Source organism: Cibotium barometz, chromosome 33 (assembly GCF_041138505.1).
Source record: "Cibotium barometz isolate CiBa-2024 chromosome 33, ASM4113850v1, whole genome shotgun sequence".
NCBI lineage: Eukaryota > Viridiplantae > Streptophyta > Polypodiopsida > Cyatheales > Cibotiaceae > Cibotium > Cibotium barometz.
This window is the reverse complement of record NC_141078.1, coordinates 25,078,634-25,095,225: the sequence shown is the minus strand read 5'-3', so window position 1 is coordinate 25,095,225 and position 16,592 is coordinate 25,078,634. Positions and strand designations below refer to the sequence as shown.

At 40.3% G+C, this 16,592-nt stretch overlaps 1 protein-coding gene across 1 annotated transcript; it reads left to right on the top strand.

Annotated features, from left to right (window-relative positions):
• The first annotated feature begins 4,440 nt into the window (after positions 1–4,440).
• LOC147619432 (dihydroorotate dehydrogenase (DUF3598)) lies at positions 4,441–10,087 on the top strand. The gene is made up of 5 exons (XM_086773093.1): positions 4,441–5,146; positions 7,536–8,054; positions 8,244–8,327; positions 8,470–8,609; positions 8,728–10,087. The coding sequence occupies exons 1-5, from the start codon at positions 4,709–4,711 to the stop codon at positions 9,167–9,169; spliced, it is 1,623 nt and encodes a 540-aa protein (XP_086629219.1). The 5' UTR covers positions 4,441–4,708; the 3' UTR covers positions 9,170–10,087.
• Positions 10,088–16,592: the final 6,505 nt, after the last annotated feature.

Genomic DNA, 16,592 nt, shown 5'->3' with positions numbered 1-16,592 from the left:
AAGAACCATGGGATCTTCTCATCCCACAAATCAGCAACCCTTCTTTCATGCTCAATAACAAAAACTTAAGGCAAAATTACACTTTTACCTTCACAAAACTTTGTCTGCAGCTTCTTGATGATAGAAATCTCCATCTCCAACTCTATTTGCATCTTCCCTTGATGCAAATCTTCTCTTTGTTGTAAAACTCCATTTGCAACTCTCTTGGGCAGCTTCTTTGATGTTTGATGAAGACTCCATAGTCTTCATACTGCTGAAATCTTGATTTTCAGCTTCATAGGCAGCTTTGAACTCCTCTCTCAAATGCAAATAGAGAACAATAATAGAGTGTGCATAAATTTTTTTTAATGAACCATAATGACATGCTTAATCAAACAAACACACAAATAAGCTAATATACATAGTAATCACCATGACCAAGAGCCCACCCAAGCTCTGATACCAAGTTAAACAACCCTAAAATGGGATTGATCATGGTGATAGACATAGATTAAGCAACATAATTAAGGTGGATTAAACCACACTAAGAACTCCATGAGAGAGAGAGAGAGAGAGAGAGAGAGAGAGAGATTGCACACTCAACACTCAATTCTATTGCACTATCTCAAGTGAACCATACAATGATATAGGCTTTCTAGCCTTATCCCACTTTACATGTCATCATCCATGTGGCACTCCCTTTTCCACTTCTCTTAGTCAACACTCATACACCATTCAATATTACATGTGGCATTCTTATCTTGCCACAATATAGGGTGCTTTCCCACGTACACACAACACCGCGATTACATCTCTCAACACACATGATTTGTTCACATTATATTATTCATTTGATGCACATATTATATGGTTTATACCTTAGGCATAAGGGTGATTGGGTTTAGCCACACTTCATTGGTTCTAATCTATGAAATCTCACCCATGATTGACATGTGGCATTGTATTTTCTATATAATGAAGGCATGGGTGAGGGAGACCTCATTCCCCTCTACCCTAGAGGTTGAATCCACTCTTGTGTCTTGTCCTTGAGTGAAAGTGTGAGCTTGCTCTTGTGCAAAGTCTCCTCTTGTTCCCCTTGCCCTTTTAGTAGTACTTGTGTGAGAGTGTTAGTGTCTGTGTGTGTGAGAGAGATCTCTTGCCTTCCAACTCTTGCCATGTCTTTCTAGTGAGAGGTGTGAGGTTGTGGGAGGTTTGTGTGCTTGAGGGTTTGCATCTTACTTGGAGAAAGATGGGGAGAGTGTCACCTTTCTTCGGTTCCTTGCATGCGCAACTGTGAGAGCACTCTATGTGTGAGTGAGCCCTTAGCCTTATATCTTTGGGATTGTTCATGGTGTTGGAGAGAGTGCTATCAAGTGATGTGTATAAACGTGTGTTCTATGGTTACTTATTCATTTGTTTATTTCATTCATTAGGGTGTTAGGTAGTGTAGGTTTTCTCCAAATTCTCTCTCTCTCTCTCTCTCTCTCTCTCTCTCTCTCTCTCTCTCTCTCTCTCTCTCTCTCTCTCTTCATTTCTCTCCCCGAGGACTTGTGTGAGAGGCAAGCATTTGGGGCCCAAGCCTCCTCATCGTCTTCCAAAGGCATACGAACACTCAGGAGCACAAAAAGGCTACACAAAGGGAAGGAAAGAGGGTGCGAGAGGGAGAAAGAGGAAAGGGAGGAGAGAGGGAAAAGGATCGGAGAGGGAGAGGGAGAGGGAGGGAGAGAGAGAGAGAGAGAGAAAGAAAGAGAGAGGGGGGGGGAGAGAGAGAGAGAGAGAGAGAGAGAGAGAGAGAGAGAGAGAGAGGGTGGGGAAGTAGAGAGAGGAAAGGGTGGAGCTAAGTTGGGCTGGAGGGGATAAAGTGGGCTAGTAGGCTGAGAGGTGGTGGTGGAGGTAGTGGGAGGAGCTAGTGGTGGAGGGACTGGAGAGAGAATGTTCACATCTTTAAGAGAGAAGGGTTTCAAAGAAAGTGCCCTCCCAAGCTCTCCCAAAAAACACACTCTTCCCAAAGAGAAGAAACCGATTAACTATGAAAACCTTTCAAAGAAACTCAAAGAGTAACCCAACCCCATGTTGGAGAAAGAGAGAATTCAAGAAGCCCAAGAGCTTGTGAGAAAGGTATAAGCTAAACTAGAGCCAGTACTTGAGAAAGTGGTCGAGCATCGACCACTGACCCCACCTCAGTCGACCCTAACCCCATCCCAAAGTTAATCATAGAACCAATGAGGGAATCTCAGTGCCTATCGAAGGCCTTAACCGAGACTGTAAAACCATTCTAAAGAGGATGCGAAATAGCCGATTCTCTGGAGCCTCTACCTTTGGAACCAATCCAACTAGATTTCACATTGAAGATGAAATGGAGGAGGACTCAGTGGGAGGTGAAAGTTGGTCTTCCATGGGTTATCACATTACCATAATGTTTTCTACGATGTGATAAGTGTGGGGCACCACCTCTTAGGAAGGATCATTGTGCATCCCCTACACATTAGTAGGTCCTAGCCCACCTCAGATGGAGTACGAGTCCCAGTGAGTGTGAATATCGTCCGTGGGACATAGCAAGCCTCATAGCCTTCTTGTCCTTGGAGGTCCAAGTCCTAATAAGCTCTCTTTTACAAGAAAATTCTCAACTTTGAAGAGACTTATCAGGCTGAATGAATGAGAATTTAAGAGACCACATTTTTTCACTATAATATTATTACTAAATAAAAAATTTATTTCAATCTATCTTTCATTATTAAATTTGACAAGTGTGAAGCAAGCTTCAACACATGCCAAATCAATTGTTCATCCGAAAGCCTTTTGTTCAAAAAAAAAAGACTTTTATATGAAAGACTTTCTATAGTATAAATAGAAGTACTTTATTCCAATTTCTCTTGTACAAGGCTACACTTCCCTTAGTCTACATAGACTTTGAGGAGTTGTCACTTAAAAAAGTATCCTCCAAAGATCCAAAAGGGTAAGGAGGTTAATTAAAAATGGAATTTAGATTAGTTTTGATTTTTTTGTTTAGTTGGCATAAGAAGGTTAATTAAAAATGAAATTTAGATTAGTTTGGATTTTTTATTTAGTTGGCATGCGAGCTTTAAGTTTGCACCTCGTCAATTATGCAAGAAATTCTTTTAGGATATGAGAATTGGCATGTGTTGAAGCTTGTACTTTACAACCAAAATGAATAACCCAATATACGTGGCATGTCATGTGAGCAAATAAAGAGGGCCAATGCACACTTATTTTGCAAATAAAATGAATTGTTGAATACCAATAATGCAACTTAGTTCTTGATTTTTTTTTCGTAAACAAGCAGTGCAACTCCCCATTGAAGAATAGTGCAAAACATTCAAGTATATGCTTTAGTCCATTTATGATGACGTATGGATTTGAGCCTAGATGTCCCATAGTAAAGAAGAAAAAGGTACATGTAACTAAAGACTTTATTAAGGATACAAACCAAATGGTTAGCTTAAGATAGCATTAAAAAATCTTAAGATAGAGTAAGAAGTTATGTAAATTCTCACCAAAGAAAGGTATAGAAGAGAAAGTCCATTTAAAAGGAGAGAAGGTATACTTAAAAGGGCCCAATTCTTTTGATAACTAAAGACTAGAAGATATACTAAGCTCTCTCCTAGGTATTGTGGTCTAATTCACAATACTTAGAAGAATAGGTGAAGTTATTTACAAATTGAATACCATATGGGATGTAGAGTACATGTGGTGTTTCATCTAAGTTGCTTAAGAAGAAGTTAGGTGATGAGGATAATTTAGTATATGAGGAAACCCTTGTTGAATGTATAGAAACACCTAGTCTTTCACATGAGCTTTGATAGAAGTATACATAGCATGCTAAACATTTGAGGCCCATCTAATCGAGGTGGCCCTCCATTGGTGGTTGGGGTGGGGATCAGATTTGAGAGATTCTCCAACAATACAAGGATGTCCCCCTTCAAGCAGTGTTGGATATAAAAAGCTTTTAGAAGCCAAGGATGCAATCTTGGACAATTTTCCTTCTCTCTATGGAAATTTAGGTATAATTTTGCATCATCTGTTTGGACCATTAGTTTATCCTCCTATGATGTTATAGTCCCATGATCATTTTGTATAGGTAGCTAGTTTATTTATCTTTTCCCATAGCTCTATATTGTTTTTAGCCTCATAGATCCCTTTGGTCTTTTATAAATGCATCTCTCTCTCTCTCTCTCTCTCTCTCTCTCTCTCTTAAGAGAAACTAATTCAAATTAAAGAAAAAAAACTCCTCAAAATGGTGGAAGAGAAAGGGGCAGAGCAGTTAGCCTAGAGATAGAGAGTTTTGTGCTCTACCCTTTTTTTTGGGCGAAGACGGACATTACTCACACCACCCCATCTTGTGGAGCGAGGGAAGGGGGAGATTTGAACTCGCACCATCATTGGCTAGAGTAGAGTTTTGTGCTCTACCCTTTTTTTTTTGGGCGAAGACAAACATTACTCACACCACCCCATCTTGTGGAGCGAGGGGAGGGGGAGATTTGAACTCGCACCATCCTTGGCTAGAGTGTTCGCCAACACGGGCCAAGATGGCGGACGCCCGGCCAGTATTGAGGGGATGCAGGATAATAATATGCACATGCGCTCTCACAATACGCACAGGTGCACACACATCTAAGCATATCCTGGAGTAGGAGTAAGGCATTCTAGAAGGTATAATAATAAGACAGGGGAGTGTGCAGAGCATGTTCAGAAACCTTAAATCTGAGCAATGGGATCTTCACCTGCACATTATCTCCCGTGCAGCGACTTCCCCACACTGTGTGCAGCACCCAAAAAGGCCTGCAATCTGCGCTCGTGCTCTTTACAAAGATGCAGACCCTTTTTAGGGTTTAGCAGACGTACGACCATATCTCCCACCATCCATGTACGAGCATCCAAGGGTGGGGGCAGCAAGAAAAGCACCAAAAGTAGTGGGAAGGCTGTGACTAAAAAGAAAGAGAACCCTTGGAACGATGTCAATACAGTGCCCAAAACCTCCCCAAAAAAATCAAGCAGCAGACGGCGCTCACCATCTCCCTCTTCAAGTAAACAAAGGAAAGCAGAGAACACGAGCACACAAGTTTCTGAGCTCAGTAGGCCTGATGGCCCAAGAGTTCTTGTCTCAGCTGTTATGCCTGTGGAAACAGAAAGAGTTTTGCAGACCCAGGTACCCAATTGCTCTGTGACTAGGTCAGTAGTGTAAGTGTTAATCAATGATTTATCTAGGCTATAATTGTGATTGGGCCATGATTGTATATGTATGTACGTACACATACATGCATGCATGCATGCTTGTATACATACATACATATATACATACATGCAAGTGTATCATTCATGCATACGATATGTACATACATATTTATGTACATGCGAGTGTATGCATATGTGCGTATGTGTACGTACTTCTTTTTTTTCAGTGTTTTTGCATAATAATACCATACATGTACAATGAGCAACACACACGCTATGTTCTTGGAAGGTAGCGAATTGTCAGAGACAGTGCATCCCTTTTTTACATTTAGCCTTGGTGCCAGCCCAAGAGTACCTAGCCTAATGAGGAGAACTAGGTTCTTCTTTGCACCCATCCTTCACAGGCCTAGTCATGGCCTATGCATGGACGTTTCACCATGTAGACTCTTTAGAAGGGCATGGATGGTCGAGGCAGGTTACTTCCATTATCATAGTTGAACCTGTGAACAAGTATGAAGGGTATTAAACCACCGTCAAACCCTAAATTAGGGTTACATTTCAATTTGAGATCTTCCTGTGATAATGCTCTGCAGAGTCCTGGCTTGAAAAGGTCTGCTTGGATGATACTTTTGCAGCTCTATCCTCAGATCTAGTAGTCTATGGTTCACATGGAGTTAAAAGGAACAATCGACCAAAGGTTATTTACCACACTAGTCAAGAGGTCAGAGGCCATGTTTGGCCATAGGTCAGCTTCATGTACTTAGTGGTTGGGTAGCAAAAAAGCAGCAGGTTTCAAAAGGTGAAGCTAGACACTAGGAAGGTAACCAGGAAATTTTACCGGTTTTTATTCTCATTGGGGCTTGTTTGAGGTAATGATGTGCCCATTGTTTGCAAGTTGGCTGCAGACACTCAAGATGTGGTGAGGGTTTTATTCAAGAGATGTCAGTGTTTCATGGGCTTCTAAAGGATACCTTTTTGGATAAAGATTCAAAATTCACTAGCTTCTTCTAGAAAGTTCTGTGCCATGGTCTGAAGATTTACCAGCTTCTTCTAGAAAGCCTCTGTGCCTTGTGCTATGGTCTATATTTCAGCATAGCCTTTCAATGCAAGACCAATGGATAGACAAAGAGCACAAGCAAGAATATAGTTAAGAGATTGCAATGTTACTGTTCATTTGGTTGGGATAAGTATATACTGTTGGTTTAGCATGCCATGAACGTGTAGTCAACCAAATATTGGAAAATGGCAAAAAATAAATACAGGATCCCAACACCGTGTCATCATGCCACACCATAGGTTCAACTATGTTTCATAGCCAAAAGCACAGGTGTGAGCAGGATCAAGTTAATGAATGGGCAAGGTTGCAGGGTGAGGATGAAATGGCACGATCTCGTCATGCGAATAGGGAGAGGACAAAGTGATGATTCCATGTGAGGGAGACCATTAATGTTTTGTCCAGAAAAGAGGAGTCAAGATATTATATATATATATATATATATATATATATATATATATATATATATACCATCATAAGGCTAGATGAATCTGAACTTACGAATAATTTTAAAAGAAAGAAGAGAACCACAAAAAACAAACAATTTAAAAATAATAATAATAAATTAAATTAAATTAGAGACGCCCGAGAAAAAAAAATAGTAATAATAACTTGCAAAAATAGACAAATACATAACTAAATCACACATGCCCACATACAGACAAACAAATTCTTTATTGAACCACAACAATATTGGTGCTGCATGATCCAGGTTGAGAGATGTTGGTTTCCCTAGTAGGTCATTTTGCATCATTTCAAAAGGAGAATTCAGTAGGATGAGCTATGCTGTGTGAAATGAGAGGGTATTCTATGTACAAGATGGTATGGTTGGACAAGAGTGACTTCCACGTTGAGCTACCTCCTTTGATGCAAGCCTATCAGAAAACTAGCAGCTGGTCGGCAGCCTTTACAAGGAACAGGCTGTCATGAGCTCAATCAGAACATATGAGCTCCAGCTGTTTCACATATTTGGGAGGGCTAAGCAGGGAAGCAAGCAGCTGGCTAGCAGTCCTATGGTTAGGCTGAGCAGCCCGCTTGTATGAAAAGAGGTGGCCATGGTTTGTGGCGAGTTGGCTGATTGGACGACCAGGTTGACTGGATCTGGGGCTTCCCCTGGCTTGTATATTACCTCCCCCCTCCTTACTCCTTGGGCTCTCTTTTTAAACCTCCAGCTATCAAATTTCTCTTGGTTATTGTTGATCTTGCAAGAGCAAAGGGCATTCCTGTTGCTTTTCATGCAGCTTGTCTGTTATTTAGCACTGTAAGGCTCTCCTCCATTTCGTTTGAAAATTTGATTTATGTTTTACAGGAGCCTTCTTCAACCCCATCATGGCAGACTTTTGTTAGCAGTCTCAGTGGGGTGTGGAGGGGAGTTGGAGCAGCTTTCTCTCCATCAACTGCCGAAATGGAAGCCATTGCCCTCGGGGACAAGAATGAGATGCTTTATGATTGCCGCATTCTTAGTACAATCGAAGAAGTGAAAGGAATGAGCAAGAGCCGTATCCAAAGGAAGACTGTTTGGGCTGTCGGGAACCCCTTAGGTGAGCAGGGTAGAGCGAAACGCGGGGTACAACAAATGCTTCCAGATGAGGACACGGATGAAGAAGATGAGATTCACGGTGACTTGGAAGACAACAGTCTCGAAAATGATTGGGGTCTTGAGATCTCTGATGACATTGTATTGGAGGAAGAAGTTGACACCGGTGTTCAATTGCAGGATTCTTCAGACAAGAGGGTAACTGCAGATCTGGAGAGCAAAGATATGACCTACGACGCTGTCATGGAAGAGGATGTGCTGGAGTTGGAGCCTGGCCTTGTTTTTTTTGAGGTCTGATTAAGTCTTAAAACCTTCTCCCATTTCCCTCTGATAGGCAATAGACTATAGGCAATAGGCATAGACATAGGCAAAGGAGCAGGTGCACACCCTCGTAGAGAAGGTAAGTAAAATGTTTCCAAATGATACTTTATTGATGTTCAGCTTTTGTCGAAATTGTGAACATTTCCTAATAAATGACAGGACGGGTCATACTCAAGGGGACCTTTAAAATTACTGACAGGAGATACTAGCGACTTCGTTTCACCTACGTACAAGATTGAACAAGTATGCCCTTTTAATCTTGAAATGCTGATGTTATCTTTTACTTTTCCAGTCTGATGGTGTGGCAGTATTGAGGTTTTTTTCTGTCTTTACTGCATCATGGCAAGACTGTTACCGCTTTCCAACTCTTGCTCTATGGATGTAGTGTCTTGTGAGAGGAGGGCATTCTAGGCTTCGTTTGGTGCACACTATCTCCGTCGAGGAAAAGGGTGAGGAAGTTCAGTTGCTTCGTGTGGCTGTTTATGAGGAAGAGTGGATGGGGCCAAGCAATATGAAGTCTATCAGGTGCAAAGCCTTTCTTACTGCAGTGAAGGGAGTCCATGCAAAATGGTGACACTGTACTAATAAGTTTTAACTATGCCAATGATGACTAAGTTGTAGTGTGTTTATCTGTTGTTTTTAGTGATTCGGGTGGGCACCATTTAAAGCAATTTTCACAGTGCACGCGGCTGCTGCCGCAAGAACTGGTCGGCACATGGAAAGTTTTTGAAATAAGTGCGACTGCTGTTCTTCCTGATGATTTGGAGGCTGGAAAGTCAACCGAGAGGCCTCCATATGTTTACATGAGTATGGAGACACAAAAGCGCCGCCTTTTGCCGGAGGTACCTGTGCATTTTTCTGATGAGGAAATCTTGGACATGCAAGATGTTACTGTCATGTGGCTTCCGGGGGGCATCAATGCATATGTGGACATAAGGGAGGGCGGAATACTGACAATAGGGGTTGGATGGTGCAATGATGGAGTCAACCTTGTCATGGAGAGGGATTACAGTGCAAATGGAAAGCTTTTTGAGGTCCACACCAAATCTGAGGTCAAGGGAGGATGGGCGGGTGGTCGTATGTGAGACGATATCTCTGTATTTTTTGCATTATTGGAGGCAAGCTTCAGCTCCAATAATTTTAAATCATGGGACCAGTGCACTTGTTTTCAATGGAGCACTCAGCTTGTTGATCGGTGCAGCAGTTTGTATTGATTTGCACTGGTCGTGATAACAAACTCCATGACTCAGACAGTTGTTCGCATTGCTGAGTTGACCACAGGTTTTAGGGTGGAGGTTGTGTGCGCCATAGGGTAGCCTTAAGGAGCTGTTCAATTTGGCACAGCCTCTACTTTTCAATTCTCTGCATCTGCATGAGAGTGCATCTTGGATCAGCCATGTGTAAAAAATGGTCAGGTATATAAAGTACCTGGAGGAGGTAGCTACATACTCATTAAGCTGAATAGCTGGTGGCTTGACGCTTCATGGCATCAGTCATGCCATTGAACCTGCTTTCATTAATCACTTGGTTATACGTTTGGTCAGCATATCATTCTAATTGCATCTCAAGCATTGTTTTATTTAGGGCAGCTTCACACATTGACTGTTCAAGCCACAAAGATGATAGGGTCACTAATGTAAGCAGAGCCTAGAGGGCTTCACACACTAGGGTGGATGGGTCACATGGCATGCCAAGTTTATGGATTTGGTGTCTGGCATCTCAAGTGCAGACTACATTTTTTGAATACCTCGGGCCTGCCAAATTAATGCATGGCCTTCATGGAACTTGCTAAAGCGATGCATGGCCATCATGGGAACTCACCAGAGCAATGCATGGCTGTTGTGAGCTGTTGAACTGTGAGTCATAGTGTGGTTGTCTGCATGCATGAAGTGTCTGCTTCGAGGCACAATGCAGGGCAAGTTACTGAATCATTTTACAATCTACATATGTGCACATCATCAACTTCAAGGGTAAGAGGAATTTAATGGTGTTCTCCCTTGTGCATGCTCTTTAACTCCTCCTTTAAATCATCTTTTCTGGCCTTTCTTGCCTTGCCTTGGACTAGGTGACTTTTTATTCTTCCAAATACAAGGGAATATGTATAAATTTTAAATTCTTCTTTTTATCTTACTATTTCTCTGATATGTATTGGTTTCTTAAATTAACCTTATGACAATGCACAAATTAAAAGAACAAAACAAAATGTAGAGATCTAATCAATTTAACATTCATGTTTAGTAGCAAGGATAAGATGCATTGTGAGGAGAGATGGTATGTTTTTAAGTAGGCTTGTCAATCAACTCCTGCATGTTGACATACATGTTCATAATGATTTTTAGGTCTTCATGAAAGTGATTAATTATTTTTTTAGTTTGTTTTTAAAATGTCATGGTTATCTTCACCCATCTTGTGACAACCATGTGTTCTTGTGGGTAGGCCTCATGATGGCTATGTATTGCTTATTAGATCTTTGTTCAAATAGTTCTCTTACCTTAGAAGGGTCTTTCATTCTTTATTATGATGTTACGATACTTTTTATGAAGGCAATGTGGCACTTGATACTATTATTCCTTTTTTACCCTGTTGTTAAATTTAAGTGTGAATTACTTTGAAATATGGTGGGCTAGAACTTGTCAAAAGTTAATTTCTATCTTGCTTCAATCCTTGAATAATTTACACAAACATAAATCAACTTTATCTTAAATACATTCAAAAGGTTTGTATCATGTCCTAACTATGCAAGCTCTGCAATTTATGACCACTAGGATGACTCTACAAGAATAACTCGTGGATAGTCAATTTGATGGTAAGGGTATGGTATGCTAGTAAAAGGTTTTAGCAAGTTATATATGGTTCTAGTCATAGATGTTCTACAAAAAGGTCACCTTAATGTGTCACGTCTACATTTGCACCAAGCAAATTTTGAGTGTGTGCATGCATGCGCATGTGTATGTGCATACACGTGCATGAGAGAGAGAGAGAGAGAGAGAGAGAGAGAGAGCATAGACTTTATGAGGATAAAGGTAAGATACAAAGTAAATGTTTGAAAAAATCATTAATAATATAAACAAATACAAATCCTCAAGTGAATCATATAAAAGAAGAGCTCTCCTACCTCTATCCATCCAAGAAAGTGATTTTTTATTAGGGTTATGATTGCAAGTTTCAACAAGCCTCCTAGTTGTCCATGTCATATGTTAGTCGACAATCATGCATACATGATTTTCTACCATTAAGTGCTTGTAAAACTTGTGTCAAGTTGTGAGCATGAGTAGATTAGAGTGATCAATAGTCTAGCCAAGGGTTTCGATATTGTTATACAAAAGGAGATTAATAATTCTCAAACTACATTTGGCCATATCATTATTTGTTCACCTCACAAATTTTGCATGACATATTATTGACCTTACATTTCATAAGAGACATATTTTATATGTAAGATATACATTGCTTCATATTGCTAGAGAGTTAACATGTGCTCGAGCTTTTGTCAATTTCTTTTAGGAAAGTGTATATACATTTTTGTGTTTGCTAAAAGCTTAAATCTTGATATGTGTTTGAGCTTGCTTTATATTTGTCAATGATATTAGCACGTAGTAGATTAAGTTTTGATTGTAGAAAATTTTTCTCGGGACTTGAGTTCATGAGCTTGCTTTGTATTTTGTTGATGACTCTAGCACACATCACATATAGCACATAAAACATATATTAGATAATTAGTGGACATGTACACAAGCATTGGTTTTGTATCTTGCTTAATATGGGATTGATAGAATGCTAGTATCGATGTGCTTGTTTCTCAATTAATCAACCCAACATATAGCACATAAAACATATATTAGATAATTAGTGGACATGTACACAAGCATTGGTTTTGTATCTTGCTTAATATGGGATTGATAGAATGCTAGTGTCGATGTGCTTGTTTCTCAATGAGCTTCCGATACGGTGGATGAGGGACCAAGAAAGCGGCCTATGAGTGAAGCGCTAGGTCACCTGCGAAGGATCCTAGAGGGTGCTGACCATATGGTGCTCGGGCTCTGGGTCGCCGAAGATACCCACACGTGCGTCGTGGAAGATATTGGAACAAGGAGTAAGAGTTGTTTTCTGAAACTGGGCATGGATCTGGTTGATTGACCTTGCTGGTCCTCAAATGGATGAGTCCATGGCCTTTTTATATGGATCTATTGGTTGATCTTGCTGATCTGCAACGGAGATTCCATCTTGATTTTTATAAGTGATTATATTACCGGGTACTATGGTCTAGGAACTATTGAAAAGGCCCCTGATGAGTGGACAGGTGGTGAGCGTTCTGGTTAGCCAATGATGCCATAGATACTCCAATGAAGGAATGATTGAAAAATAAGAACTAAACCAAAGATTTTGAAGATTGTCATTAGTGACATAATGGTTTCATTAAAGGATTGTTTTAAAGTTAGTTGATGCTGAGAAAAAGGCAATTTCATATTGGGTGTATAAGTGGTGTGACCAGTTTTATGTTGCATGAACTTCCGGCTAGGGGACCTGGGAACTCTTTTCCCTGGTACCTGGGACAAAAACCTAACCAAATTTCTAATTGGATCCCATCACTACAGTGGTTGGGTGGTTGGCTAACCCATGGGACTGGATGAGGTTAGGCTGGACTGATGGATCCGTAAATCGAGACTCAATTTCTGTTATTACGATAGATAAAGTAAATCCGGATAGTAATTGTTCTATGGATAGGAATCAACGGCTGTGCCTCTTGATGGGGAAAAAAGCGTTGATCCCAATGATCCAAGTACAAGTTTCTTCCTTGATCCGACCGAGTATCTTTATAGGTGCAGTCGGATCAGCGTGATCAGTAATGATCTTGACTACGTTAGAGTAAAAAGTTATCCTGGTGGTGGAATCGCCCGTGCTTTCCGGATAAGGGAAGTTTTTCCGGGTTCGGTTTTGGAAAAACCGACGGATTAGTCTCTTGTCCGGATATCCGGACGAGGCCCTGAGTGTGGGACTCTGCCCCGAGCAAGAAGTGCTACTTCCGCTGCTAGCACCCCGAATCCGTTGCGCGGTGGAGACAGGGATCTCACAGTTGGTATCAGAGCAAATTGGCTAATAAAGATCAACTGAGAAGCCAAATATGTCAAAATTTATCAAGAAGCACAAAAAGGTTGTAATTGTGTGATATAATTCATACAAATTGATATTTAAACTGAAAATTCGTAAATTAGTAATTGGGTCTTCAAATGGAAGTACCGCAATTGTATGGAACCTTGACTTGCTTGAGGCCTAGACATGATGGTATTTACCTTATAGTTCCGAGTACCATGACCACCCGTATATATCGAGGGTATAACTGCAGCTCTTTACCGGCAGTATATACGAGTAAATCTAAGACTTGAAATTATAAGCATTAATGCTATCCAGATGATGATTTCGAATGTGGTTGATATGATTTTTAATTCTGTTTGAGAACTGATGAGTTGATTTGGATTCTGAATTGAAAAATGATGATCCCTGAAAATTGGTTGAATTGTAATAAGCTGAGCGAAACCACAATGAGGATGAATGGGATGAGTCCTTGTGATGATATTCATAACTAGAATGATGATAATGATTTCAACAAATCACTATGAGATTAGTGGATTGTGCTGTCAAATTGCTACTGTTAACACTTGACACGGTAGATCAAGTAAAGGGATGACAAATTGAGAACTTGCTTGACTGAAATTTCCATGGAGGAATGTTTAGAAAGAAATTTTTTCGATCTAATGGACCATTATCGTGTTAAAGATATGAATGATATGATCTGAATGAATTGTTATTTAATGATGAGTTCTATATAAGGGATATTTATTCCAGTATTCTGTTGGGTTGACCAGAATATAAGGAACCCCAGAATAAATTGGATCTTAAGAAAAAGAATTGTCCTCTACTTTGCGAGATGAGGACATCTCGCATTTTTTTTAAGTGGGGTAGAATGTAAGATTCCTCCCCCAGCCTTTGAGGTATACAGGAGTAAGAACCTCCCTTTCTGATCTTATAATTATTCCCTCTCTAAAATAAAAGAAAGATTCTATTTAAAAAAGGAAGAGTCTTTCCCCAGAATACGTCTCAGGAGCCCACCTGTTTTAAGGCTCCTACCATGTCAAGGGCACAGGGAAGTCAAGAACCCCAAATTCAGAGACCAATTCCTTCATACCAGTCTAATCAAGATCCGTCTCGCCCAAGCCAGGGTAACCCCAGAAGAACTCCAGCTCATCCATCTGCCTCTGTCCAGAATAACCTCAGAACTCCTTTCCAGAACTGGAGCAACCAAAGAGAAAGAATTTCGTCTCAGACTGTAGCAGCCAGAGCAGTCGCAATTTCAGATGTAGTAGAAGAGGAAAAAGGACAGATCTATGCTACAATTGAAAACCAAGGGCCTAACCGATAATTCTCAGTCATCCATACTCCAGCAGAGTATCAGGGTAAACCAAGTAATCGAAGATATACTTTGGTCATGCTGTGGCAGGGAACCTAAGAAGTGGCTAAGCTATCTGCACCTAGTCGAGTTTGCCTACAATGCTTCTTATCACAGAAGTATTGGGATGAGCCCTTTTAAAGCTCTATTTGGACAAGATTGCTTAACTCCATTAACTAGGTCCGACCCATTGATTAGGGTCGAGATGTCCGGACAAATGCTTGTTTGACGACATGGAGCAACAGATGCAGGCAATTCATAAAGATATAAAAGCTGCCCAGGATCAACAGAAGCAGTATACAGATAAGAAGAGGACAATCAGAGAATTCAAAGAAGCAGATATGGTCTTCATTTGAGTACGGCCCAAAAGAAGTTCTTTCTCTTGGGAAGTATAAGAAGTTATCCCCCAGATATTGTGGGCCATATCTAATTTCAAAGAAAGTAGGTGACTTAGCCTACGAGCTTCTTCTACCTCCTCATCTCAAAGTTCATAATGTATTTCATGTAAGCCTTCTAAAGAATATTGTGCCAAGCCCAAATCATGGAAAGACGGTAAAACTTCAGTGGTAAGATACACCGTCGGCTTCTAGGTTACGCTAGTTCCTTCTTTTATATAAGTCGTAACTCTTACTTGTCGCTCGTACTAATCTTACTTCCATCGATCTCCTTTCTTTCTTAATCTCTTTTATGGCTTGGCTGCAAGACTTGGTTTTATCCATGATGATTTCTCACCTTCAAGACGCAAGTGAGTCTGTGAAGAAGGATTTTATAACTGTATGAGCACTCACTTTTTCCTCACTTGGGAACTTCTGTAGCTCAGACCAAATGGCGGACCTATCGAGACATAACTAGGGTAACACCGTGGAGTCGGCATCACTTTTGTAACAATGTCCGCTTGGCTATGGTTATTGAAGCTTTGGGTTTGGGTCCCAAATACTATTGCGTGATGAGATCAAGGCATGGTGGATTTTTTGAGCGGGTCTTCTTACTTGCGTGTTTTCTTCCTCACCAGAAGATATGCCTTTATCCCATTTTCGGCTTGCCTCTTAGAGGTCCTTTTAATAGGTCACCTATAACCGGCCAAATTATTCCCATAGATGAGTTACCTTATACGTGTGCTGCTTGTGAGTGCTGCTTTTATGACCATATGATGGACGGGCTTATGGAATTATAAAAAGTTCTTCTATCTTGCTGTGTACGTTCCAAGAGTAAATAAAGTTGAAATCTTTGTTCTTGTCTTAAGTCTTGCTTTCTTTGAGACTTTTCTTGGTGGTTACTCTTAATTAAATTTTCTCTTAGTCTCATATTCTTGTATCTTGTGGAATTACCCCCAGTTTGCGAGATGAGGACATCTCGCGTTTTTCAAGTGGAAGAGAATGTTAGATTCCTCCCCAACCTCTCAAGATGTCTAGCATCTTCCCGTGTAATTAAATCCCTCTTCAGAAATATAAAAGATCTTGTTTCTAACTGTTTTAACCTAGAGAGAGAATATTCAGATTTTGAATATTTTTAGATAGAAAAATTTCTCACATTATTAAAATAAGTTCCCCTGAAACAGAAATTCAAAAAGAACTTTCCAATGTGCAATTGGAATTAATTGGAGATGGCTATAAAGGACCTTAGTCTAATGGTCTAGCCGCGACCTTGCTATGCGAGACATCCTCCATTGACTCTCCGTCTCAGCAGTTGCAACTTTATCAGTTAGGTCTCCATGACCTTAATCATAAGACGGTCAAAATGCTTCCCCAGCATTCTTGACATAAAACAGTCATTTACAAACAGGTTACAAATACAGTTTCTATATTGAACTCTCGTCTTTCCACATTATCCCTCATCAGTCCACATTACTTATCCCACATTCCATTCATATGTGTACTCATTCTCATCCAATCACATCATTTTCCATCTCATCACCTCAGATTCATTCACATCACATATCATATATTCACATCCTAATTCACATGTCATCACATCTCATCCATTCACTCATATCGGCGACAGATCATTTCACATACACATTTGCATTCATTATTCTACATACATATCCACATTCGTACATCCAA

Coding starts and splice junctions, on each gene's coding strand:
- LOC147619432 (XM_086773093.1), top strand. CDS start 4,709: ATGGGATCTTCACCTGCACATTATCTCCCGTGCAGCGACTTCCCCACA. Junction 8,328..8,469: donor CTACGTACAAGATTGAACAA/GTATGCCCTTTT, acceptor CTATGGATGTAG/TGTCTTGTGAGAGGAGGGCA. Junction 8,610..8,727: donor AGCAATATGAAGTCTATCAG/GTGCAAAGCCTT, acceptor TGTTGTTTTTAG/TGATTCGGGTGGGCACCATT.